The sequence below is a fragment of the Myotis yumanensis genome, unplaced genomic scaffold, assembly GCF_028538775.1.
Source record: "Myotis yumanensis isolate MYYU_CA2020_CCGP unplaced genomic scaffold, mMyoYum1.0.hap1 SCAF_2, whole genome shotgun sequence".
NCBI classification, from domain to species: domain Eukaryota; kingdom Metazoa; phylum Chordata; class Mammalia; order Chiroptera; family Vespertilionidae; genus Myotis; species Myotis yumanensis.
In genome coordinates this window covers 44,257,310-44,284,494 of record NW_027223753.1, presented here as the reverse complement: position 1 = coordinate 44,284,494, position 27,185 = coordinate 44,257,310, and the positions used below count along the sequence as shown (strand labels likewise).

At 40.4% G+C, this 27,185-nt stretch overlaps 1 protein-coding gene across 3 annotated transcripts in view; it reads right to left on the bottom strand.

The window, feature by feature from the left end:
• The window catches only part of PATJ (PATJ crumbs cell polarity complex component), a 308,551-nt gene that overhangs the window by 87,039 nt on the left and 194,327 nt on the right, over positions 1–27,185 (bottom strand). For all 3 annotated transcript variants that reach the window (XM_070405247.1, XM_070405248.1, XM_070405249.1), the window contains exons 29-30: positions 12,769–12,860; positions 1,375–1,447 (exon numbers count right to left, since the gene is read on the bottom strand). In XM_070405247.1, the coding sequence (XP_070261348.1) occupies positions 1,375–1,447; positions 12,769–12,860 (165 nt within the window). The remainder of the gene's footprint in view (positions 1–1,374; positions 1,448–12,768; positions 12,861–27,185) is intronic.

Here is a 27,185-nt window from a genome sequence, read left to right as displayed (position 1 = left end):
GGGAGAGGAAGAAACATCGATGTGAGGGTCAAATATCAGTCAGCTGCCTTCTGCATGCTCCCTACTGGGGATCAGGGCCACAACCTGGGCACGTGCCCTGACTGGGAATCGAACCAGCAACCTTGCAGTATATGGGATGACACCCAACCAGCTGAGCCACACCGGCCAGGGCCAATCCTCTTTTCTTTTCTTTTTTAAATTTGATTTTAATGTTGACAGTATTAAAACATTAAGATAATGAGGGAATTACAAGGAACAGAATCCTTGATAAACCCATCTAGAAATGGGTCTGTCTTTTTCTATAAGGCCCAGGTGACATCACACAAAGAACAAAGGATAATTTTTACCTTTCCAAGGAATCATGAGTATTATTTAACTGTGAAGGGAGTGAAGATTACTGAAGGGAATTGTGTGGGATGAAGCTGGTCAGAAGAACAGCCTCTCTCAGTTGAGGACTTACACCTTCTCTATTAATTACTAGTATTTTATTCATTTTGAGTCATAGAACATGTGGAAGGGGCTTCCAAAAAGGTAATTCTTTAAGGAATTAGTGGTTGAGAATTAATAAGGAGAAAGTGGGAAGGCATCCGGGTAGAAGAAACAATAGAAACAAAGACAAAGGCGTGGAGAGGCCAGGATGTGTGGGGGAAATCAACTTTATTTTTGTTGTAGAAGCAAAGGAAAAAGTATGGCGAGATACTAAATGGTAAATATTAACTTCCTTGAGGAGGTGGGGAAAGAAAAAACAACCTTTTCTTCTAATAAATCTGCATTTGATTAGTTATAATAATTATGTATTTCTTTTTGAAATTAAAAAATAATTCAATAACTAAAAAACATAAAGAGAATGTAATATTCCCTCAGCTGGGAAGGCACACTGGTAATCATCTCTCTCTCTCTCTCTCTCTCTCTCTCTCTCTCGCTCTCTCTCAGCAGATCATTATGATAGCAATCTTGTTGTGTTATCACTTTCCCTATCAGTAGATGAAAGTAATTATTTAAAGACACCTACAATCATAGGTTTAAAGTGTTTTGAAACCATAAAGAAAGGGGTACTACTATTCAGTTATTAAAAAAGAGAGTTTTCTAAGAAATGACACATTCTATGTCTAGAAAAAAACTTTAAGAAACTTTGAGGAAGGCAATACTCATATGGTTAACTTCGAAAGTGTTTGTTTAACATTGTTTTAGATTACTTTATAATCGTACTAGTACTTCAAATACTTTCTATTTGACAGGTATATTCCCTAGATAATAAATTTCATGAATTTGGAATACAAGATACTGAAAGTCAAAAAAGCTAGATTTGGAAAAAAAGGATTATGACAAACCCATCTAATATATTCACTATAAGCTAATTAGGAGCCATCTTACCTCAATAAAAGATGGGGAACTTGATGGTAATGGAACGGGAGCAACGGCCATCTGATTGACCGCATCTTCATTTCTGCGGATGTTAACATAGGCATAATCAGTACACAGTGCATGCCAAGTGCCTGGCTCAAGTTATCATCATTCCCTCAGTTCTCAGTTTGAAAATGCATGAACAGCACTACAGAATTAAAAATATACACATAACATACAAAACTATTGGACACAAAAAGAAATATATTACTCAAGGGATGCTAAGATACAATTATTACTGACAAAGAATGATGATGCTAGGAGCTGGCCAAATCCTGCTTAGTAAGGCAGGTGCTGCAGAGGCTCATTTTTGGAAAGCCATCAACCTTTTCAGCACTGAGGAGTATAAATTTTTCAAAAGGGTGTGTGTAACCTCTAGGCCCCACTAATGGTTAGAGCATTTTGTTCTTTGAACTGGAAAGGTTCCCAGTCCCCTCTCTTGGCTTCTTACTTTGTTCTGCCAAGTGAAGGATGATGGGATGTACAGGACAGTCCCCACATGGGTGGACTCTGTGAGAGGAGTGATGGATGGGGAGAGCAGAGATCCAGACATGCAGGGCTCTGTGGGTTAGGGTAATCCTACTCCTCATCATCTTCATAGGAGCAGAGGAGGTGGGAGCTGAAACTTCATCACCGGGGTGACAGGCACAGTACAACTCCTACAATACCAGGTCCGATTATTTGGGCTTATTTCCACGATGTTACTAACAAATGGTAGGCGGTGGTTCTGTGGGAGATTTACCCTTCAGTCTTCATGATGCACGACCAATACCATTATCTCAAGATTTATGTTAAGTCCAACTTTAAGGTTTCACAACATAAACTAAAGAAGCACAAAAAATGCTTCTTACTGCTGTGTAAGGATTTAAGACTGTTCACAGATCTCTCAAGATGACCAGTGTAGACAGGATAGCCACTACCTGACTGAGGAGGGCACTCACAATCCCACCCCATATTTTCACTTCTCACCAACTAGAAAAAGATCAATTGGCCCTCTCTGTTTCTGTTTTGGGGCTTTAATCACATGACAGCCTTTACCTGAAATGTCTCTATTAAATTTATACTCCACCCATCCTTCTCCTCCAGTGCGAGGTCAATAACCTCAACTAGGCAAATTATTTCCTTAAGTTCAAAGACTGTCTATATATCGAGGTCTTCTAAATTCACATAGTTAGCCCAGATGTTTTTCTGGGCTTATGATCTGCACACCCTACTGTATGTCTTACAAGCATCTTAAATAAAACAGAGCTCTTTATCCCACTCAGTCCCCAGAGGGTTCCACAGTCAATTTCCTTTCCAGCTGTGTAAATGTCAACAGTATCTGCCCAGTTTTTCAGCCAAGAACCCGAGCGTCATTCTTGAGACCTCTCACACCTCAATTATATATCCAATCCATGCTATACGAGTGCAACCCAGTCCCTGTTAATAAAACCACATAGAAATAGGACATTTTACCCTTTGAAGTAGCTGTGTCCCAACTGGCTGCCATGGATTTTGGGGGGCAAATGGCTGTAGAAATTTCTAAGTGATTCTTGAATTGTCTAACCACGGACACCAGCAGTTGCCTCCCTTCTACCATGTAGAAAATGTTGACTTAATTTTCTTCCAGAGAGAGGGGGATACCTGCCTGTTTTTCAAAGTGTTTATTTACCGCTGTTACTATTTGATTAGGATGTATTAAATAAAAAACCCTGACTTGTGAAAAAAAAGAAATCTTGTTGATTCTACCTTCAAAACGTATCTTGAATCTTTGCACTTCTTTCCATCCTATCCTAGTACAAGCCATCATCATTTCTCACCGGTATTAATGTAAGAGCATCCTATGGGGTCTCCCTACTTGTACTCTTCATCCTCTCTCCAAGCTATTCTGCCCCCAGCCAAGTTATGGTTTAAAAACAAAAATCTGATATTTCTATGCCCTGTTTAAAATCTTTCTGTGACTTCTTATTGCACTTAGGATCCTAAGCCCAGAATTGTGGAGGCCATAAGGAGTTGGGCAGTCTGAGCCCAGTCCCATCTCTGGCCTCCTCTTGTCTCCTTGCTCGCTTTGCTCCACTCCAGCTATGCTGGCTTCCCCTCCATTTCTCAGCTGAGCCAAGCTCCTCCCACCACAGGGCCTTCACTCATTCTCGTCTCTTCTGCTCTGCACACATTCCTCTTGCCCAGACCCTTCGTCTGATTTATTCCTATTTCTCCTTCACAGCTCCCCAGAAATGTCATTTCCTGGAACAAGCCTTCTAGGGTCTCCATTATATGTTTATAGCACCCTATACAATGATCATAGGACTGTCTCTTTCATAATTTACGTAACCGATTTGTATGAATGTTTGCTTCAAATATGCGACCAGCCCGCCCCGCCCGGGGAAGGTAAGCACTCCAAAGACAAGATTCATGTCCTTCCTAATCTCTACTAGTATTACATCATCTAGGGCAAATGCAGTGCCTGGCAAATAGTTTGTATTTAACATGGCTTTTTTTTTTTTTTTTTTAAATAAATGTAACAATCAATCACTTCAATAAGGAGACAGAGGTAGGAGTTTCAATTTTAGCACTGCCACTAACTAGCTATAGGATTTTGCGGGGGAAACTTCTAAGCAAATCAGTTTCCTGATCTCTTCAGTAGATTGAACTGTACGAATCCTGAACTGATATAAATTCTGGGGAAGGAGGCCGACTATAAATAAAGAGATGAAGTCTAGGTGCCATTTCCTGCTCTCACCTTCTCAGATTCTTGGACTATCTAGCACACCAGCCAAATCAAAGCAAAAGGTGGGGGGGGGGGGGGGGGGCGGACTATAAATCGATACAGAGTGTGAAGAATATACTGTATCTCTCTTTTTCTGACAGCATTACAGATGCCTTCAGCATGCATTACTATGTTGAGAGATGGCTTTTTTTCCCCCCAGGGAGTTCAATACATTTCTCAGCAGTGTGCTCATACCCACACGTAGTCAGTCACCCCTGGGTACGGATAGCATTTTCCCCAGTGGTAACTGCCTTTCCTACCCAGTTTCCCCCATTGACGAACACAAGAAAGCTTAGCTCTAGCTTAGAGTCTAAAGCTGACAGAACATGTCTACTCAGAATCCAGAGCCCCAGGGGCAGAGTATATTTGGCAGTAAGTAAGCAGATGGCTCTCTATCTCTTTCAAAGGTTAACAGCATTAAAAATATGACTGCACATAGATTCTTTTATTTTTTATTATTTTCAAAATTGCTTTCTGAGAAGAAGGGAGAGGGAGAGAGACAGAAACATCAATGATCAGAGAGAATCATTGATAGGCCTCCTCCTGCATGCCCCACACTGGGGATGGAGCCTGCAACCCAGGCATGTGCCCTGATCAGGAATCGAACCCTGATATAGGTCAATGCTCAACCGCTGAGCCACAATGGCTGGGCTGTACATAAATTCTTATTGAGAAATCATGATTAACTAGACCTAGTTAGCTCAAATCAGCCAAATTATCCTTTTGCAATTTAATCGTTTCCTCCAAATTAGTATGACTTGAATAGCCTTTGAAGTCACTATTAATTTTTTTAAGCCTCACAGAAGAGAAAACCTACAATTACTCTCAATGGAGAGAAGAAAGCTGCTATCAGAAGTTACAGACCATAATCTTTTATAATCCACTTACTAGTGAGTATTCATCCACACACCTCAGGATCAAGCAAGTAAAGACCTGAGATGGCAGCAATTTTAAAGAGAAAGAAGTAGGAGGAGGGGGACCACACTTGAAACAAGCAGTTAACCCAGCCCTGCCCTGTGTGGGGGTTCATTTGGTGGAGCACTGTCCCATTCACCGAGAGGTCTCAAGTTCTGTTCCCCGTCAGGGCACATGCCTGGGCTGCAGGCTTGAACCCCAGCAGGTGTCCTGTAGGAGGCAGCCATTGGATGTTTGTTTTTCTCTCTCCCGCTACCTTTCTTTTCCTCTCTTTCAAAAATCATAAAAACATATTTAAAAACACACATAATCAGTGAACCTGAATGAATTCTGGGGACCCCCTGACACCTCATCTTCTATGTTCTCATAAGGAATGAAATCTGTTTGCTTTATAATTAACTTTTCTTTGCAACATAATCAACAAGTTTCGTAGGCCTCAGTGCCCCATACAGGACACAATCGGGAATTGTACTTGTTTGTTGGTGTTTTTATTATTGTCTTTGATAGCTGCTGGGAGAGAGAGAATGGAGTTCTATCAGGGATAACAGTGAGAACAATTTTTCAGGGTAAGGAAGTCTGTAAGTGTATGTCCTTATCATTGTACTTGCTGTGCTCTATGAACATTACTTGTGCTGTTCTTCCTCCCTTGCTAAACAAAGAGATGGGACCTGATTTCTCTGTATCCCCAGCTTGTCACTAACAGAGAGCAGGTGTACTGTAAAGGTCTGTTGAATGGAAGTGGTCATAACAAGGCAGGGAAAAGATAAAAAGCAGAACTCCTAAAACTATCCTCTGTGCTTTCCAAGCTCTGCAATGAGTAAATGACAGTGTGTTGCCTGCAGTCACCCAGTTGTCAGTATTAACCACATGAATGGACATTTCTCTGGGGTGTTTGCCCAGCTCACAGTGATTTTCTGGATGGGCTACAGTCGCAATGTCTACACTGTGTAACACTGACACCCTGTCTCACCCTCAGTGGATGTAGGGGGCGGACTACCTGCCTCAGTTTGTCACAATAGATTGTTTCTCCCAGAAACTCAAAATTTAGAACCCGACACAGAGATCAGGAGGGTAGTATCTGGATAACACCAATGGAAATGATTATATATAGTGTGAGGCAACTATGAGCTATTCTGAAAAGATATTTACACTTAAGACAACCTAGGCAAAAATACAGTTCTACCTATTTAGGTTCTATCAGTAAGATGTAATGTAAGCAAGATACTAAACAACTTTTAAAAATCTTGGTTTCTTAATCTATAAAATTGGAATAATGCCTTCTACTAGAATTGTTGTAAGATAATGTAAATGTCAGAGAACTAAGGCACAATAGTTAACATTTAATATGTCATGGTTCTATGATGTTCAATCTCAGATGCTGAAATTTCCAGGTGCTAAGTACTCAGTTACTCTTAATACATTCAGCCATCAACCCTTAGATCCAAAGACATCTCGTAGTCTAATGATTACATTCTAAAGACTTCATCCTTTCATGTCTTTTCTTCTATGGTCCCCATCCTAATTCATGTACTTTTAACATTGCCTGGACTATGACAACAATGTTCCTACTTACCTGTCTCCTTTTTCTGCTTTCTCTTGGCCTCAATACATCTAAATCATTCCCTTCTTAACTGTGAAGCACTTGATTGCACTCCTAGCAACCAAGCCTTAAAATACAATCTCAGTAACCCTAACATCATAGAGTTCTCTCTATTGGTGCTTGTTTCGCCTGATGTATAGTTATTTATTTGCACATCTTGAAAGTTTTTGGAAAACTTAACTCTATGGCTTTATAAAGCATCTGACAAACAGTAGGTACTCAATAAATGTTTGAATTAAATTCATTCATGTAGACGGTATGGCTCAGTTGGTTGGAGTATTGTCTTGTACACCAAAAGGTGGTGGGTCAGCATGGATACCAGAGGCAACCAATCGATGTTCCTCTTTCACATCGATCAATGTTTCTCTCTCTCCCTCCCCTGCCCTTCCTCTCTGTCAAAAATAAATTAAATAAATAACTTGCAGTGTCTGACAAAAGAGCAAAACACAAAACACTTCAACTACACCTTGTTCTTTCACTGAAAGGCTTATAAATTATTTTTTATAAAACAAATAATCACAATTGCAATTTAATATGAATAGCATAGGGAACAAGTACTGAAGAAATTAAGCAAGAGTCAAGATTTCAGAGCACTTGAGAGACTCATATGGGTCTACCAGATGGTCCAACAGAGATACTGAAGAGCCTTGAAATTGCAGGCATGTATCTGTACTTCCTTTCTCCCTGCAACTCCTAATAAAGTTTAGTGCTAATGGCAGGCCTCTACCTCAAAACTTCAAGTCATCTATCCCATGAATTATATTTTATTGTGCATGTGAAAAGGGGCATTGCATTCTTTAATGGTTCATGAGAGTCAGAAAGATGGTTTCTTACAGTATTCAAATGACATACACAGCTGTAGTCGTCTAATGGTGCTTTCTTAAAGATGGATTGCTTTTCTCCTACAAGTAAATATTCAAGTATACTGGGTATGACATCCAATTCTAAAAACCTGTGGGTTTTAATACATACTTTCTAAGTGTCTTTCTCTGCGACACCTTCCCTTAGGGTCCCAAACTAGGTTAAGTTCATCTCCTATATGTCCCACTTATATCACTGATTAAGGTACCAGACTGTTTACTCTCTGCCTCCTTCTTTAGGGCAGAGATTGTGTTGCTGACTCTACAGCACCAGCACAAGTAGGCACTCAACAAATACTTATTGCATAAATACATGAATATGTCTTTATGAAAGTAAAACTCATGATTGTGCCCACCATCTTTTCTCCTATTTATCAAAACTAGATATAAAGAATCAAGAGAATTTTAAAAGCAGGCATTCCCTTTGCTTATTTAGATAGACTTCTCCCAGATAGGACTCTGACAGTCACATTAATTTCTAGTCAATGTCATCTTTTAGGGATATGGCCAGAGAATGATGGGGCACACTCTATTTTTAATTACAAAACCAAGACATATGTTTAATTGATACAGTAAAGCGGATCCCATGGTGAATCCACTTTTACTCAAGAGGACTTGATAGCTAGCACTAAATCCAAGGGTTTCAGTTTTATTTGGCCTCCTTAAGCCCCAGGAGTTTTTTATACAGTACATGTTTTCCACATGTAATTAAGTAATGGAGAGTGAGTTGTTATACATGACACTTAATTTTCGATAGTGGGGCGCGTATGACAAGAGCTGCAGGCAGGATCATTAATCTCCTTGGATCCCTACACTGCCAAACACAGAAATTCCTTCTTCATTGTACTAATAGAGCTCTCCTCCTGTACTTAAATCGGTGTGCTTGTGTAGAGAGGATATGCTGAGTAGGAAAACTCACAGAAATAAATGTGAGGTGCATAGTAAGAACCCAGATTGTAATATCACCTCTGGATGATGCAGAGTAGAAAAATTTAGTATATCAAGGTCCCTATGTGGTTTAGGGCACAATTACATGCTTACTGGATTGTCCAAAATCTAATGATGTAGGGGACAAAGAGGGACATGTGTGAGTGATTATGTAAATCATATATACATAGCAGCAACTTACTAATTTTCATTAATAACTCACAGACCCTTTGTGAACTATAGATCAATTAGTATCTGAATAAATACGAGTGTTAAAAGAGTATGACAAGGACATGATTGCACAAATGTACATTACTATAGATTAAAGGCCCTAGTTAATCAATATGTTGCTTGCAGCATATTTTAACAGCTTTCTGTGATTACTTTACTCTTAATTAAACTCTTAAATTTGTGGCCAGTTCCCAATTTTATCACAATTGTCAATAAATTTTTTAAAATTGCCAAGATATAAAAGCCAAAAATTTCTATTTATTGGAAATGCATAGAGAATCAATAATTTCAACTAGGGAAGAAAATATTGGCAAATAGCAGCACTAACTTTAAAGAAATACAACTTATAAAAATCAGTTTTTAAAGTAATAATATATATATAAATATAAATATATATATAAAACACAATACATGTTATGCAATTCATAAGTATAATTGTATCAGTTGTGCCAAGATGATTTAAGTTTTACTTCCTGAAACTTGATAACAAGTCAATATTTAACTGCTCCAATTTGATAGTTTCCAAAAGGCAAAATTGGGGTTCTTGTAACAATAGAGTGAAAGCGGTAATACATAGGCAGAAGTTGAAAGGTGTATCTACATGATTAATGAACTGGGCAATCAGCCTGAAGGAGACAGGATGACATGTATGTTGGATAGCACCTGAGATGCACAGGTTACCACACAAGAATAGGGCACCCATCTGCCATTATGCCTCCATCGCTGATGTACAGAGCTGATGAGCAATATAATATTTTCTTGATTCCCTTTGAGTGCTTTAAGTTTTGACACTAGTTGATATTAGAATCTAATATATTTTATTGACATGAAGATTAAGTCATGCTAATTAGATTCCTCTTTATACATTACTCAAACAGCGCGCTACTAAAAAACAAAACAGTGTTCTCTCCTTGTTAGAATATCGGGCCCTCATTAAAAGAAAAAGAAGATAGAGGAGGAAGAGGAGAAGGAGGAGGAGGAGCAGCAGCAGCTGATAGAGAACTAGAAGATGTTTTAGGCAGGTTTGGCTCATGTCTCTTATTCTAACATTTACCAGGAATGGTTTGATATAATGTCCGTAGCTATCTCTTTCAGTGTTTAAACACTATCATGTTAATGAAAACATTCTTAAACTGCGAATGTGCTGAACTTTAAAAAATAGTCAAGATTCTGGAAGTAGATTAAGTACATATGAAGGAGAGATTATTTTTTTCCCCTCTTCTTTCCTTCTCCAAGGCCTCTTTTCTTTTACCTCCTTCCTCCACACTTCTCATGGTTTTCTGCCATCATCACCATCATCATCATCACCATCATCATCGTCATCATCATCATCATCACCACAGCTCTGGCAGTGAACATCGTTGAGCCCATATTGCCAAGCAATTCATATATATTAATATATTAGACAATTCATGAGATTGCTATAGATTTTACAGATCAGGAAACTGACCAGGCTCACACAGCCCAAGCATTAAACCCAGTTTCAATCCAAGCTAGGTGAATATAGGAGTTGTTTTTTAATTACTTATAAAGGCTTATAGTTCAATCTTGCTTTAGAAAAGAATTCATCACTTTAATTAAGAGTTCTCAGTCAAATGAATAGTTTCTTCTTTTATGAAAACTGAAGTATTAATTAATAAAATGTTGGCACACAAATTACCAGAGGTATTTACGGAATCACACAAAAAGTTGTCAGCAGTGCATACATAACTCTTGATTAAACTTAAGCTCATTTTCCTTTACAGTCTAAAAGTGGCTAGATTGTTCAGAATTATGACTACATCTTTTTTCTCCCTATAAAAATAGATATAGAGCTTCCTGAATGCCCATTATGTGCTAGGAATTATAATTTAATGATCATGCAAGGAACATCCATAATTAGATTATGTATTTTGAATATACATTGATACTTCTAAATTGCTTAAAATCACTTGCAGTTGGTAAATATTCAGTAGCATCCTCAATTATGCTTTACTATTAATTTACTGAACAAATTCTTTCCTTGATACTGATCCATTCTGAATAATCAAAATTGAAATCATCAGATACTAAATTAATGGGGCTTTATTACTATTACTAATATTCTGTTCACCTTTCTCTTCTGCATTCCAAACAACTTCAAATCATTTCATCTTTCTTTCTTGAAGGTGGAGGGTTCTATTTCCCAACTACTTAATTGCATCAAATGATTTCCTTTGGATCCTAGTCAATTTTCTTTTTGCTCTCTTTAAAATGGGATGGCCCAGGATGGGTAGGTAACAAAGGCACAAATGCTAAAGAGGTAACAGGAACATTAACAATAGCACCGTAGCAGTTTCCACCATGTGTTGAGCACTTCAGTGCAGTCACCATTGAGTGCTATTTAAGTCTTCTCATGTTATCCTCACACAACTCTACGCAAAGTTTTTAAGGCCAAGTGGTTTGAATTCTTTATTTGTATGGACTTCTCTCAATAGACATCCTAAACTTTGTTGTTTTTTTTATTGATTTTTAGAGAGAGGAAGAGGGAAAGAAAGAGTAAAACATCCATGTGAGAGAGAAACATCAATCAGCTGCCTCCTGCACGTGCCCCAAATGGGCACACACCCCAATTTGGGATGGAACCCAAAATCCAGGCATGTTCCCTGACCCTACACTTTTTGGTGTATGGGACGAAGCTCCAACCAACTGAGCCACACCGGCGAGGACCTAAACTCTTTTTTCTAAATTAATATATTTTTTTCAATTACAGTTCACTTTTAACATTAATTTATACTGGTCTCAGGTGTACAGCACCATGGCCAGCCAATCATACACTTCACAAAGTCGTCCCATGATCCTAAACTCCTGAGTGGCTGACCATTCCTCAAGTCTGTTCATCTTTTCATCATCTAAGTTTAATTTTGTAACCTCTGGCAATAGGAAGGGCAAAGAAACTCAAAGAGAAGATCTGTGACTAACAGAGTAGGTCAAGGTAAGTAAGCCAGAGAAGGTCACCTTAACACAAAGACATACAAGCAGAAGAAAGGTTTTCCCTCTGGAAAGAAGAGTAAAAAACTGGAAGGCCAGAAAATACTAGTGAGTGGGAGAAAAAGTTGCCAATGTAGGATTTCTTTAGGAGCAAAGCAATAACACCCCCTGAGGCTGAAGTGATGGTGTGGGAAGGAATATTTTATTCACCTACAGTAGTGCCCATATCTGGGAATAAAATTACCCCTTAATCTCAGCAGTCCCCTGGGATTGGATAGGTCTTACTGACAGGTAAGAGAAGAGGAAGAAGAATAATCACTATCATAAAATACCAGTTAACATTCTCATCCTTTGCTCTATGCTAGACACTCTACTGAACATTTCAAATTTTTGAAATATCATAATGAGGCAGATGCTTTATTATTTCCATTTTACAAATAACTGAGGCTCAGAAGGAAGAGAAACAGAGCAACAGTTAACATACAGGGTTAGTTATGTCATCTAAAAATAATTCAGATTTACCTGTCATTTTAGACCAATAACAGAATCAAAGCTCATTCCACTGCCGATGAGGCAATGGTGGCTACCACCAATGAGGACTCCCCAAATCTGATTCACTTCTGCCAAAAAGGCTCAGTCAGCTAGCAGGCAAGGTGTAGGTACATATGGAACTCCAAACACAGCATGTAACTCTAGACAGCAGAGCTCACATCACCTCCCCTCTGGGTTTCTCACCAGCACTCCTAATATGAAGCTTCTATAGTTCCCTGGGTTCAGTTTTCCTGCCTATTCATTGATGTAGACATTAATGAGTCAGCTCCTATACCAAATGATCGTGACAGAAGGAGGAGAAGCTAGAAGATGCTATTATATTTGTAGAGAGGGAATCATATCCAGGAAGGGAAGATTTTAAAAAAATGAAATACAAATACTGGTTTCAACTACCAATACTATCATGTGAAACAAATAATAAGCCTCATACTCAAAACAAACTAGACTTTTCTTACAGTGACAATTACAAAAGGAAAATGTATTTTTAGAATACAGTGATTTTGTTAAACCAAAGATACAACAGTCGTACATAAATAATAACATTTCCTGAAGAGAGCTCAGATTTTATGATATATCTATCTTACCTGATGAAAACCAGTTTGATCTTGGATGGGGCAGTCTTAATAATGGCAGATGCATTCTGGTGACTTCTTCCGTATAGAATCTGATTGTTTATCTGTTTGGGACAAAATATAAAGTGTACTTGTAAAACATGCAATATGTATGTTTGTATAAAAATATATGTATACAGTTATATGTTATATAAGAATATATCTATATACATGGAATTAAACAATACTAATTAAATCCATTCATTTTTTAAGTGGCTACATGTAGGATTGTTTGGTGCCAAAAATCTTAATGTTCTTTGTAGTATAGATTCAAACACTAATTCTAAACAGCTATTAAAATCTCTTAAATTCAGTTATGAACGAAGTTAATAGAACACACAGTCCTTGACCCTTTTGCTAAGCATCAAGACAGCAGTAGTTGAGCTAGATGCAAAAAGTTTATGATGCATATTTCATTATCTAAAGCTTTTCCAGATTCTTAAAAAATGTAGAAAACAGACCAAACTGTGGTATTCACCAGCACTCTGGAGGGCCCATTAAATACGATGCCATAAACATGTCAAGGTTATTACATAGCATAAATTTTGTTACTCCAGAGGAGGAAAATATTATATCTACATTTTCAATCAAATTTTAGATCAATTGCACAGAAACATTTTATTGTAAACAATCAGTAAGCCAGCTGCTTTTATCCAGGATGTGATGGAATTTTTAACTAGATGGAATTCACCTAAATATGATCTAAAAACATTTATATTCTAAATTTTTTCATTCCAGATTTTCCCACTGATAAACTATGATGATAGCCAAAAATCAATTTTTTATTTCATCCATTGCTAATAGTTCAGTTTAGGCTTTTCTTTTTCTTTTTTAGTATGTTTTTATTGATTTTTTTTTAGAGAGAGAGAAAAGGAAAGGGATCGACAGAAGCAACAAAATTAATCGGCTGCCTCCTGCTTGCCCCCAACTGGGGGTAGAGCCCACAACCTAGGCGTGTGCCCCAACTGGGAATCAAACCTTCGACCTCTTGTTGCTCGGGACCATGATCAACCAACTGAGCCACACCGGTTGGGCCAGTTTTGGCTTTTCTCCTCCTGTTTTTAACAAGTAATTAATGATCCATACTATACTGTCCCTGTTTATCTGAGTCTAGATAATTTCTACTACTAAAGGGATGCATATATAGTCTATTATATAAGGGATAGAAAAAAGGGATTTTATGCATTTTATGCTTTTTTGTAATTAGCATCTAATTTGTCTGTTCTTGATAGCTCTGAAATTTTGCATATGAACACACCTGAAAAAGGTATCATTTTTGTCACAACAGCTATAATGAGAAAGTGTATGGAAGGTATGGAAGTGAACAGTTCAAAGGATGGAATGGAAATATATATATATATAAAATATATTTTTATTGATTTCAGAGAGGAAGGGGGAGAGAGAGAGAAACATCAGTGATGAGAGAGGATCATGGATCAGCTGCCTCCTGCACACCTGACACTCGGGATCGAGCCCACGACCCGGGCATGTGCCCTAATCGGGAATCCAACTGTGACCTCCTGGTTCATAGGTTGTCGCTCAACCCTTGAGCCACACCATCCAGGCAAAAGATAATATTTTTAACTGTTGAAATGAAGATCAACATCACCTTGACGTAGTAGCTGGGATTCATATCAAAGGCTGCTGCAAAGATTAAACTTGAACTACTTCTTCAGTATGTCTCTTATTCTACCAACGTTTATTCTTCACCAAGATAATCAATATCCCAGAAGTCCACTGATCTGCAGTGTCATTTTTCTGCACCTTAGTTTCCTCTTCTTTAAAAGAAATCTAAGCACCTACTTCATAAAACTGTTGTGATAATTTGATGAGATAATGCCTTTAATTTTATAGTAATCTTGTTTTTAAATTTAATTCTTTATTGTTGAAAGAACAATATGTCTCCTTTTTCCCCCATTGACCTCTCCCCAGTCATTCCTACCCCACCCCCCAGCACGTGCTCTCACCCCCCTACTGTGTCCATGGTTCTGTTTATATGCATACATACAAGTCCTTTGGTTGATCTCTCACCCCTCTCTCCCCTGCCTTCCCTCTGAGGTTGCATAATCTTGATTACTCAAAAGATTTTTAAATTTTTATGTATTCAAAACTACTTATTTTTTCCTGTTAAAGTTTCTGCCCTTTTAATATACTTCATTAAGAAATGTGCCCACCCTCCGTATGATACTATATTGATATGCGCCATTATACATTTGTCCAAACCTACAGAATGTACAAGACTAAGAATGAACCCTAATGTGAACTATGGACTTTGGGTGATAATGACATGAAATGATATGTCAATGTAGGCTCATCAGTTGTAATAAATGTACTACTCTGGAGGGGGATGTTGATAATGGGAGAGGCTGTGAATGTGTGGAGATAGAGGTATACGGACAATCTCTGTAACTTCCTCTCAATTTTGCTTCTCTAAAAAAACAAAATCTCTTTTAAAAAAGTGCCCACCCTGTAGATTACATATTTTCTTCATGGTCTTAATTGTTTCCTTTTTAAATTTTTTTCTTGTATTTACATCTTACCTAGCTTAGTTATAAGGGAAATGGTTAAATAAATCAGGTAGTTATTAAGAATAAGGTGAAAAAACATAGTGACATAGGAAATATCCAAAATGTATTAAGGGGCAAAACCTAGTTATAATATAGAATGTCTACCATGATCACTTTTGTTTTGCTAACCATATTTTTCAATATCTTTACTACAAATAAAGATCTTTACATCACAATTTTAAAATGAGATGATGCGTGGAATCTGCTTGATTCGATGACTGGCATTCAGGTAATCATTTGCAAATGTCTTCTCCACTGTGCCTGGCCTCTGCTTTCAGAAAGTCTTTCCCAAACCTTGACCTATCAAACCCTCCAGGCTATGAGTTTTATGGCACCAGGTTTATAATAATTTTTCTTATTGCACTTACACCCTACCTGACCTGGTAAAGTCAATCCTTGTTGGGTGGTAAGCATTAGTCAGGCACACAACATTTTATTGAACTGAGCTAAACCCCTTGAGGGCAGGAACCAGTGTCCTCTTCTTGGTGTTCCCCAGCTTGTCATGCATAGCTTGCATACAGTGGTGCTCAATGAAGACGTGGTGACTCACATAGCCATGAATGGAAGTGCACTTCCACTAATCAACTGCTAGTACACTTTCTCTGAGGTGGCCTCTAGCCTTCAAAGTGACTGAGCTAAAGCTTATAAAGTATATAAAGTATCCTAATATATAAAAAGCCAGGAGCCGTCACAACCGAAACAACTGGACGGAGGACCGAACAGCAAGCTGCATGGGACGACCAGGCCGGCAGGGGGTTAGTGAGGGACGACCAAACAACTGAACAGCAGGCTGCGTGGGGTGACAAGGCCAGCAGGGGGGACAGTTGGGGGCAACCAGGCTGGCTGGGGGGCAGTTAGGGGCAATCAGGCCGGCAGGCAGAGGCAGGTAGGGGGCAATCAGGCTGGCAGGCAGGTGAGCAGTTAGGAGCCAGCAGTCCTGGATTATGAGAAGGATGTCCGACATCCCCCAAGGAGTCTTGGATTGGAGAGGGTACAGGTTGGGTTGAGGGGAACCCGCCCCCCCCCCCCCCCCCCCGCCACCCAATGCACAAATTTCATGCACCGGGCCTCTAGTAAAGTATATAAAGACTTGAGCTGTTTCACATTTATGGATATGCCTGCTTTTTAGCTGTGGTCCTCCATTTTGATAGACGAGGATACACAGTAGTATTATTTTAAAAGGACGGCATTACAGCCCAAATGAAGAGAGCAGGTCATTAATTTTAATTCTGGGTACAGTTTCTGAATGTGCAGATGCTGTGGCAGGGGGAGGGGAAAGCAGCTTGCTTGCTGTTGGTGTTTTCTTCCAGGGCCAATGACTGCCGTGCTTACTGCTAAGGCAGCTGCTTCCTGCCAAGGCTCAAAGGCTCTTCAGTGGAAGACTGGGAACAGAACAAGAAACTCGGGGCAGAGTGAAACCTGATTTAATGGAACTAAATGGAAAAAAAAAGCATATCTCTGGATTAAAAAAATCTAAGACAAAACCCCTTTTCTGGCCTCAGAAATGACACTTAGCAGCTCTGAGAGGAAGATCTCATGTTTCCTTAGATCTTATTCAATATAAAACAATTTTGCTGTTTAAATAAAAAGCATATAGCTTCCAACTACAAAAGCAGTTTTTATATTCCTTCATCACTCAAGGAAACACACTCCAGATGATGCATTCTGTGCATAATTAACTCGAGACTGTCACTCCGTTTCTGAGAAGCGGCTGTTCTCTGGGGGCATTATTCTTTAAACAACAGATGTAGGTCATCTTCTAAGTTTAGCACAGGCAAAAAAAAAAAAAAAAAAAAAAAAAGAGCATTCCACACCCCTCAGAAGTCTTTCAGGTTAATTCCAACTAATAATGGCTACTATTTACTGAGCTTACTCTGTGCCAAACACTATGCTACACTCTTCATGCACAACATCTCATTTAGAGCTCACAAGAACTGGGATGCTATGTACTTTCACCAGATGAGGAAACTGGAACTCCAAGAGCTTGAGGAATTTGCCCAAGGTGATTTTGCTACTAGTTTAAAAGCCTGTAATCCTCAGGCATGCTTAGATGTCCCATCGTGTGTATGGTACCCATAACAATCAGATGATTTGGAGAGGTCATCTTTATAAAGATGTCTCCTAAATAATCTCTGAGCAGGAACAGGAGGACGCTCAGTCATCGAGCATCGTAGAACTGAAAGTTTTAAGACACAGAGTTCAGAATCAAGTACTTCACCACCATGCAGAGGGGAAATGCCTGACTGTTGACTGTGAGGCTTTTAAAGTTCCAAATGCACTATGGAGTCCCAATAAGACAGCACCTTTCTCTTTTGCAAATGAACTGCACCCTGAACAAGGATATATACTTAATACACTTTTAATATACTTAATACACTTAATATGATCATATTTCATTTGGGGGTAAATACTGCTCCCATCCTTTAAGAATATGAGTGATCATATTAACTAGAAGTTGGAATAACATTATTTTCTATTTATTTCAGTAATCTGAGAAGTAGAAAAACTAGGTGCCTTTCCCAAAGTCTCTCCTTTCAAAGGTGACTCCATGATATATGGAAATGATAATAAACTAGAGGCTCGGTGCACAAAAATTTGTGCACTCGGGGTTAGGGAGTCCCTCAGCCCGGCCTGTGCCCTCTCGCAGTCTGGGACCCCTCAGGGGATGACCACCTGCTGGCTTAGGCCCGCTCCCCGGGGGATTGGGCCTAAGATGGCAATCAGACATCCCTCTGGCAGCCCGGCAGCCCTCGGGGGATGTCCACTTGCCAGTGGGGAGCAGGCCTAAACTGCAGTTGGACATCCTTAGCACTGCTGAGGAGGCAGGAGAGGCTCCCACCACTACTGCTGTACTGGCAGCCATCAGCCTGGCTTGTGGCTGAGCAGAGCTCCCCACTGTGAGAGCACATTGACCACCAGAGGGCAGCTCCTGCATTGAGCGTCTGCCCCTGGTGGTCAGTGTGTGTCATAGTGACCAGTCATTCCCAGTCTTTCTGCTGTTAGGGTCAGTTTGCATATTACCCTTTTACTATATAGGATAGAGGCCTGGTGCACGGGTGGGGGCTGGCTGGTTTGCCCTGAAGGGTGATCCGGATCAGGGTGGGGGTCCCGCTTGGGTGCCTGGCCAGCCTGGATGACGGGCTGATGGCTGTTTGCAGCTGGTCACACCCCCTTCAGGGTGGGGGTCCCCACTGGGGTGCCTGGCCAGTCTGGGTGAGGGGCTGAGGGCCATTTTCAGGCTGGCGGGCGACTGAAGCTCCCAGCCTGTTTTTTCTTTCTTTCTTTTTTTTTTTATTCTGGGATTTATTTACCTTCTATAGCTGTCACTGGAGCTGAGAGCCAGCTCCAGCTCTGAGGCTGTGGCTGGCTGAAAGCAGGTATCTGGATTTGTTTAGCTTCTATAATTGAAACTCTGTTGCCATCACTGGCTGCTCTAAGCTCTGAGCCTGCTGGTGGCTGGAAGCAGGTTTCTGGGTTTGTTTAGGTTCTATAATTGCAACATTGTTGCATCTGGAGCTCAGAGCTGGGCTGCGGCAGGCGGGGAACCTTGGCTTCCTCCGTCACTGGAGCAAGCAAGACTCATGTTCGCTTCAGCTGCCTGGCTGCCGGCCGCCATCTTGGTTGGCAGTTAATTTGCATAGCCTGCTGATTAGCCAATGGGAAGGGTAGCGAAGTTACGGTTAATTACCATGTTTCTCTATTATTAGATAGGATTATTCAGAGATGGCCTTATCTTTAATATTATCTCATAATGGTGAGAAAAACTATCCTTAGTTCTGATTTGGCATTCCCTTTCTACCCAAATAATCTATTTTCTTAAAATCTGAAATCAAGAACTCTTTCATTCAAGGGTGAACATATATCCTAATTTTTCTGGAATAGTCCAGTTTATACATGTTGTTCCAATTATTAATAGCACTCCCTCTCAAAAGCAACCTAGTGTAACGGCACAGAAACTTCATTTCTTCAATACAACCTTTTCTCCTTTCTTTCCTTTTCATTCAAACTGGCCTCACCCAGCGCCCTGATGCACTATCTCCCTCTCCCTTGCACATCCCCTCCCTCAGTCATTAAGCCCTCAGGACAATGAGGTTCTGATCAGCATCAAACACCTTAAGAACAAAGCCTCGTGTCTATTGACCCCAGAGATAGAGTTTCAGTCAAACTAGAGATAACATCTAGGCCTCATGGTGTTTAAGCTCCAGGCCTAGAAAAGCACAAGGCCCCACTGACCACACCCTTGGGAAACCAGACAGTGACACCCTGGCTGACATCAGGATCAAATGCACTGATCAATGACCCCCTACCCTAGCACCGACCCTAGCTGTGACCCTAACTCCATTAGTCACCATAACTAACGATTCCCCCTATATAGCCCATCCCCTAGAAGCCATTGGGGAGCTCGGTCTTTGAACACGAGCTCACCTGTGACTCCAGGTCTGGTGCCATCCCCTTAACATTAAACCTCTACTTTATTGGCAGCAAACTCCTGTTAGCATTTGATTGGTCTTTGATGTGCACAGGTGAACAAACCCCCTTTAGTTTGGTAACACTAGTTTAGATGATAAATTATAACTCCCTCTCACATTCATTAAACCATGATGATGGAAAGTGTATTTTATGTGATTCATTGCACTCAATGAGAAAATCAGACCAGACAGGAGATCTTGGCCAGCACACGATCACTTCTCTTTACAAGGGATGGTCCTTCAAACCTTCCTATCACAAATACCATCCATAACGGTGGGCCACACAAGTATGCATTGTCAGGACCCTCCAGGCTGAATATTGAGTGGGGCAATCAAGACTCTCTCTGAAATGTCATTCAGGAGCAAATTATATCACCTATAGATACTGAAGACAATAGCCCCACATGAGAAACACCTTACCTGTAAAACATAGGTCATAGTCTAATGGGTGAGACATTTCCCCCTCATGGGTTGGTTTTTGTCACAGAAGTAAAACAAGACATCAAAAACAAAAACAATAACAAAGCCACACTGATTTGAGGTAAACCCTCTATATTATTTAGGTATAAGAGATGGGATACTTAATTGCTATATTTTCCAGAAGAAGTAGAATTAATCTGGTAAGGAGTCAATAAAAGTAAATGGATGTAAATCCTTTTGTTATACTATATAAACTTTCACTTTGGAGGTTTTTTCATGAGATTTGTTTCAATAAAGTTAATTATTCAAAAATATCATGAAGAGATAGGTTTTGAACTACTCTTAGTTTTCCATAGTTCAACTGAACATGCATATAAATTTATTCTGGAGAGCAGCTCAATAAATCTTTTAAAAAACTTACCAAATTGGATGTAAATATTAATTAAGTTAAGCTCAGATTGAAAATATTAATTATACATAAATTAAAAGTTACTTTAAGCAACAGATTTGCCTGAGGTTTGGATATCATGTTATACTATATTATGTTCAACAACATCCTCTCTGCCCATGCTTTTATTAAAGTAGAGAGATTTGTTATGAACAGTGACAAATGAGTTGGAATTCAGTTAACCGGAATTGCTGACTTTAAATCTGAGAGTCCTTCTCCCTGGTTCACTTTCAAATATATTTTAAAATTTACATTTCAAGAGATTCTAATGTCTTATTTTTATATAATAAACTCTTTGAGTATCACACAGGCAGAAAAAAAATGAACAAATAGTAATTGTTTATAACTCAATGAATGCTTTCATAGGGTAATTTTTATTTGTTTTTAAAATTAATTTCAGAGAGGAAGGGAGAGGGAGAGAAAGAATCATTGATCAACTGTCTCCTGCCTGCCTCCTACTAGGGATAGAGCCCACAACCCAGGTGTGTGCTCTGACTGGGAATCGAACCGTGACCTCCTGATTCATAGGTCGATGCTCAACCACTGAGCCATGCTGGCTGGGTAATTTTTAATCTAGCAATTCCACTTCTAAGAATTTATACTAATTTTTTTTAAATCCAGGGGCAAAATGTCTATCGTGGCTATAGTTCTTATAATAGATAAAAAATGGAAAACTATAGGTCATAAAAAAAGATTTATTACATTCTCCATCACACAATAAATGGAAAACTGCGCCATTAAGAGGAGATGAAGGAGGATGATAAAGAACTAGATCCACTGTTGTAAGAAGATAACATTATTGAGTGAAAAGTGACAAATATTATGTAATCCATACTTCACATTATTTTCATTTATATAAAAGTTTCTGTCTGAGTCTAAAGAAAGCTCTGTGAGTATCTCTACTAAATGTCAACAATAATGGTATCTCTGGTGGGATTTAAAGTGATTTCCAACTTGTTTTTCTATATTGATATTTTATAACTACTTTGCTATAATAATACCATTTAATAAATGCTTAGGGCATACAAGACACATGCACTATACACACACATATGCACATCTTAAATACATTATGTCACTTAAGTCTCACACATATCAGTAGAGGAATGCATTACTACCTCATTATACAGATAGAGAAATTGAGGCTTAGTGAGTTTAAGGCATTTGATCAATATAACATATCTAAAGCCAATATTTATAGCCAAATCTGTTAGAATCCAAAAGCCTTTCCTGTTAATAATAAGAAACATTTCTAAGGGTATTTATCTGGGGTGGGGAGAAAAGCCATAGGACAGCACATTTTAATCCTATGGAATTTTAAATCCAATTAACAAATCTTCTCAAAATAGGATCCCCAGACCAAGAAACCTATCTACACTAATAAAAGAGAAACATGGTAATTGGCGTACGACCGCTACCCTTCTGATTGGCTAATCAGCGTATCCTTATGCAAATTAACTGTCAGCCAAGATGGCGGCCGGCAGCCATGCACTGAAGCGAGCAGGGAGGCTTCCTTGCTCCAGTGACTGCAGACTGCAACGTTCCCCGCCTGACTTGCAGGCCTCTGAGCTGGCAGTTTGAAACATTCTAACAAATATAGCCGGCTGGGATCTCAGAGCTGAAGTTATACATTGTTTCGATTATAGAATGGCAAACAAACCAGCAGTGGAAGCCTCAGAGCTAGAGCCAGAGCTAAAGCTGGCCCAGAAGAAAAAAAAAAAGAAAAAAAGGAGTGGTTGGGAGCTTCCCACCAGCCTGAAAGCAGTCAAAACCGCCAGCCTGAAAGCAGCCCTCAGCCCCTCACCCAGACTGGCCAGGCACCCCAATGGGGACCCCCACACTGAAGGGTGTGTGACCAGATGCAAACAGCCCTCAGCCCCTCACCCAGGCTGGCCAGGCACCCCAGTGGGGACCCCCACCCTGATCCAGGACACGCTTCAGGGCAAACCAGCCGGCCCCCAGGCCTCTATCCTATATAGTAAAAGGGTAATATGCCTCCCAGCACCGGGATCAGCGGAGCAGTGAGGCCTCCTGGCACCAGATCAGCGTGACAGGGGCCAGCGCCCAAACCCCCTGATCACCCTGCGGCTCTGTGTGTGACAGGGGGTGGAGCCCCAACCTCCTGATCGGCCCTGCTCTGTGTGTGACAGGGTGCGGCGCCCAAACCCCCCCCCCCCCCCCCCCCCCCGCTCCACGGGCCCTGCTCTGTGTGTGACAGGGTAGAGCCATAACCTCCCCATCGGCCCTGCCCTGAGTGTGACAGTGGTGGCGCCCAAACCCCCTGATCCGCCCTGCTCTGTGTGTGATAGAGGGCGGTGCCCCAACCCCCTGATCCGCCCTGCTCTGTGCGTGACAGGGGGCGGTGCCCCAACTCCCCTATTGGCCCTACTCTGTGTGTGACAGGGAGGAGCTCCCCAACCCCCTGATGGGCCCTGCTCTGTGCGTGACAGGGGGGAGTTCCCCAACCCCCTGATGGGCCCTGCTCTGTGCGTGACGGGGGGGGCGAGGGGGGGGCAGTGCCCCAACCCCCTGATTGGCCCTGCTCTGTGAGTGACAGGGGGCAGCGCCCCAACCTCCTGATTGGCCCTGCTCTGTGCGTGACAGGGGGTGGCACCACAACCTCCCCATCGACCCTGCCTTAAGTGTGACAGGGGGCGGTGCCCCAACCGCCCAATCAGCCCTACCCTGAGCGTGACTGAGGGTGGCATCGCAACCTCCCAATCCGCCCTGCTCTGTGCATGACAGGGGGCGGCGCCCCAACTCCCCAATCAGCCCTGCTCTGAGCCCGACCAGGGGCTGCACCTAGGGATTGGGCCTGCCCTCTGCCACCCGGGAGCAGGCCTAAGCCAGCAGGTCGTTATCTCCCGAGGGGTCCCAGACTTCGAGAGGGCACAGGCCGGGCTGAGGGACCCCCCCCTCCCCCCCCGAGTGCACAAATTTTTGTGCACCAGGCCTCTAGTATATATATATAAAAGCCTAAGTGGCCAAATGACCGAATGACCAGTTGCTATGATGTGCACTGACCACCAGGGGGCAGATGCTCAACGCAGGAGCTGCCTCCTGGTGGCCAGTGTGCTGCCACAGCCAACCTCCCGTGGCTGGCCAACTTCCTGCTTCAGTTTTACAGATGGGAGAACTGAAGGGAAGTAATGGACACCAAAGCCAGGGATAAAACAGAGAAGATGACTAAAACTTACATGAAAACATAATTTCACTAGAACGAAGAATATCATATTAAATTTTTCTCCAAAAGACAAACTAAATAATAAGCTCCAATATCTTAATACTTTGGGCAAAGGAGCAGGTTTTGAGGACTAAGTTTAATAGATGCAGCTTCAATTTAATCTATTTCTTGTGCAGTACAATGTTCTCAAAGGAACACATTCATTTAAAAAGCTTAAGCATGAAAGATTTATTTTCTCTCAAGCAAAACTAATTAAATTGAAATACCTTCTAAAGGCAAAGTAATAGTAATATGTAGTTCACATCATTCTAAATTTGATATATTGGGAAAATAGTAAGATATTCTTTTGACTCCTAAATGCTGACAATTTTGAAAAATATTGACTTTAAGGAAGTGAGCAGAGAAATATGTTTGTGCTGCTCTGATTTTCAGTGTTTCCATGGAAGTTGGTCCAATTGCTATAGGTTGGTTCACTGACCAAATTAAATAGGTGCCTGTAGATAATTTCCTATTACCTTCAGGGCATAGGAAGGAATAAGTAACGGAAGGCAGAAATATCTACCTCTTAACAGCTCATTAATATTGCAGGGGAATCAGGTTTTCCTAGGAGGCTGAGGCATTACAGCCCAATTCTATTAATGGCATTGTTAGTCACATAAATAAATAGAAGTCAGGTGACCTGACCTAGAATTCCTTCTTCCAAGAACATCAGCACATGCTATGAGTTAAGACATTCCTCAAACTGGTAATGCCCAGTTTAATGTTTGCTTATTTCATACTAACAATCATATTAGAGCTCTACTCTAATTTCCTCTATTTCTGGAAGTTTTTGCTCTTGCTTTCAACATATTTTCCTTCTCTCTCTCTCATCAATAAAATAAAAATATTTTCCTTGCTGCTTCTGTAGATAGACATAGCCACAAACCAATCCACCTGTGTGTGTGTGTTTGTGTGTATTTTCTTTTTTAACTTTAACTTTGTCAGCGAATCAATCCTAGAAAGGCAGGATTACATCACATATATGTGTTAACTTTTCAAAAAACATCTCATATAGAGTCTGGCAGTGCCACACTACTCTGCATGACAGCATGATAACTGCACAAAGACATATACACCAGTATGTTATAGTATTATGCCACTCAATAAAAAGGTCAGTGCAATATGATTCTGTTTTTTATATTAACCATAAAAATCTATGTTTGCACAGATGTATATGACTCGGCATGAGACAAATAGGAAAAATGTTAACAGTGGTTATTTCTGGAGGAGTAGTATTACAAAGGTAAAAGAGAAAACAATAATTTTGTTATGATCACATGTTACTTTAAAAACATGTGAAAAGTATAACCTATAAATTAAAAAAGAGAAAAACAGCAGTGACAAACAATACCTTATGACAACTCAGTATGTTAGGGAATCAATTAGAATTAAAACCTATTTGCTAACTGAATACTTCCAAATTATAGCCAGAAACATAAATAAGGATGGGCAATAAAATTCAGAGAGTCAAAACAATTTTAAATTATAATATGTAAATATTATGAAAACCCGTGACCCTTCGATCCTCCGACTGACGCTCTAACCACTGAGCAACTGTCCAGGGCCAAAATAAAACATTTTAAACATAATGTTGGGAGGGGAAAGTCCCGAGCTGTAGTTCAAGTAGAGAATCACAGAGAGACATTCTGAACCACACACTTGGAAGATGTGTAGCTTGGATGCTGGTAGAGCTAACAGAAACCATTGCATACAAAGCAACTGTGTCAGTAACCACATTACTTGGTAGTTCTGAAGTGATATTTGGCATTTTACATCGGAACAGGAGTATGTGCTACCTCTATATGATTATTTTTATTGTATTTCAGTTATATTTTAGGAAATTGGGGTGGGGTTAACATGTAATGTGTAATTTTTTCTGACTTAAAATAATGAGAAATAGACTCAGGGTTACTGTTTTGGGTGGAACATCTGATTTTCAGGTTGGAATGCTGATTTTAGGCTTATATCTTAAAAACTATAATTAAAATACACAATCACATTTTTGATAAATTTGAGCAGTTGTTTGATATTGTTAGTAAGTCAAACTTGGAATAAGAATCTTATTAAAACTTTTACTTTAGCCCTAGCCAGTTTGTTTCAGTGGACCCTTCTTGCAGACTGAAGGGTCCCGGGTTTGATTCTGGTCAAGGGCACATGCCCGGGTTGTGGGCTCGATCCTTAGCTGGGGGTGCATAGGAGGCAGCCGATCAATGGTTCTTTCTCATCATTAATGTTTCTATCTCCCTCTCCTCCTCTCTGAAATCAATAAAAATATATTTTAAAAAACTTTTATTTTAAGCTTTGTGCCTTAAGATTGCATTGCGATTAGAAGTGACTCTAAATTTCTAATTCTGCAAATAAAGCAAAATACAGAAATAAATTCTATATTGAGGCTGGCTGTTATAAGGAAACGCTTCTCAATAATCTAAGAGCATATCTTTCCAGAGTGCATTTCAGGTATGGTCACTGCATAGCCAGGAGCAGGCCTGGGAGGAAGCGGAGGTGAGGGTGTGGTGGGGGTGGGGGTGGTGTGTGTGAGGGGTTGGGGACTGGGAAAGGAGGGAGCGGAGGCCTGGAGAACTATCCCGGTGTCATGCGAAACCCGAGGAGAAACTGCAGAAAAGAGAGGAGAGCCTCCAGAGGCTCCCTGAAACCCAGTTATCCCTCCCAATGGCCAGGGTCTTCCCAGCACACATTCCCAACCCCATTGCTTATACTCTTTCCCCAGTGATCTACGTTTCCTCAGTTATTCTCACTTTTACTTTCTGCTTTCACTGCACTGTCTCTCCATGACGTTAAGATCACATGGCTCCCTGTAGAAACCTCCCATAAAGCTCTGGTGGAGCAGTAATGAGGCCTGCTATGGTGAAAATGAAATGATCGCACCCCTCCAAAAGATCAGAAGGAATACAGGTCTTTAGCCTAAATAATTCAGCAGCATAAAGACCCTGAAGTGTGACTAAATAATTCAAAACTCCTTCCCCAACGGGCCAGAGACAGAAACAAAAATGGCAGGAGTAGAAGATAAAGACTTCATTGCAGGAAACCCGGAAAAGAATGAGGCCACTCGATATAAGCGTGAGGTTTTACATAGTATTTCCTGCAGCCTGAAGAGAAAACCTTGGCTCTGTAGTGGCCCTGAGGGGGGAAGCTCTTAATGATGGAGCTCAGAGGAGCTCTCACATTGGACAAGAACAACCTCAAAAATATTATTTTCCTTTTTTTGGTTCTAGGGAGACAGGTATAATTTCACTGACTGCATT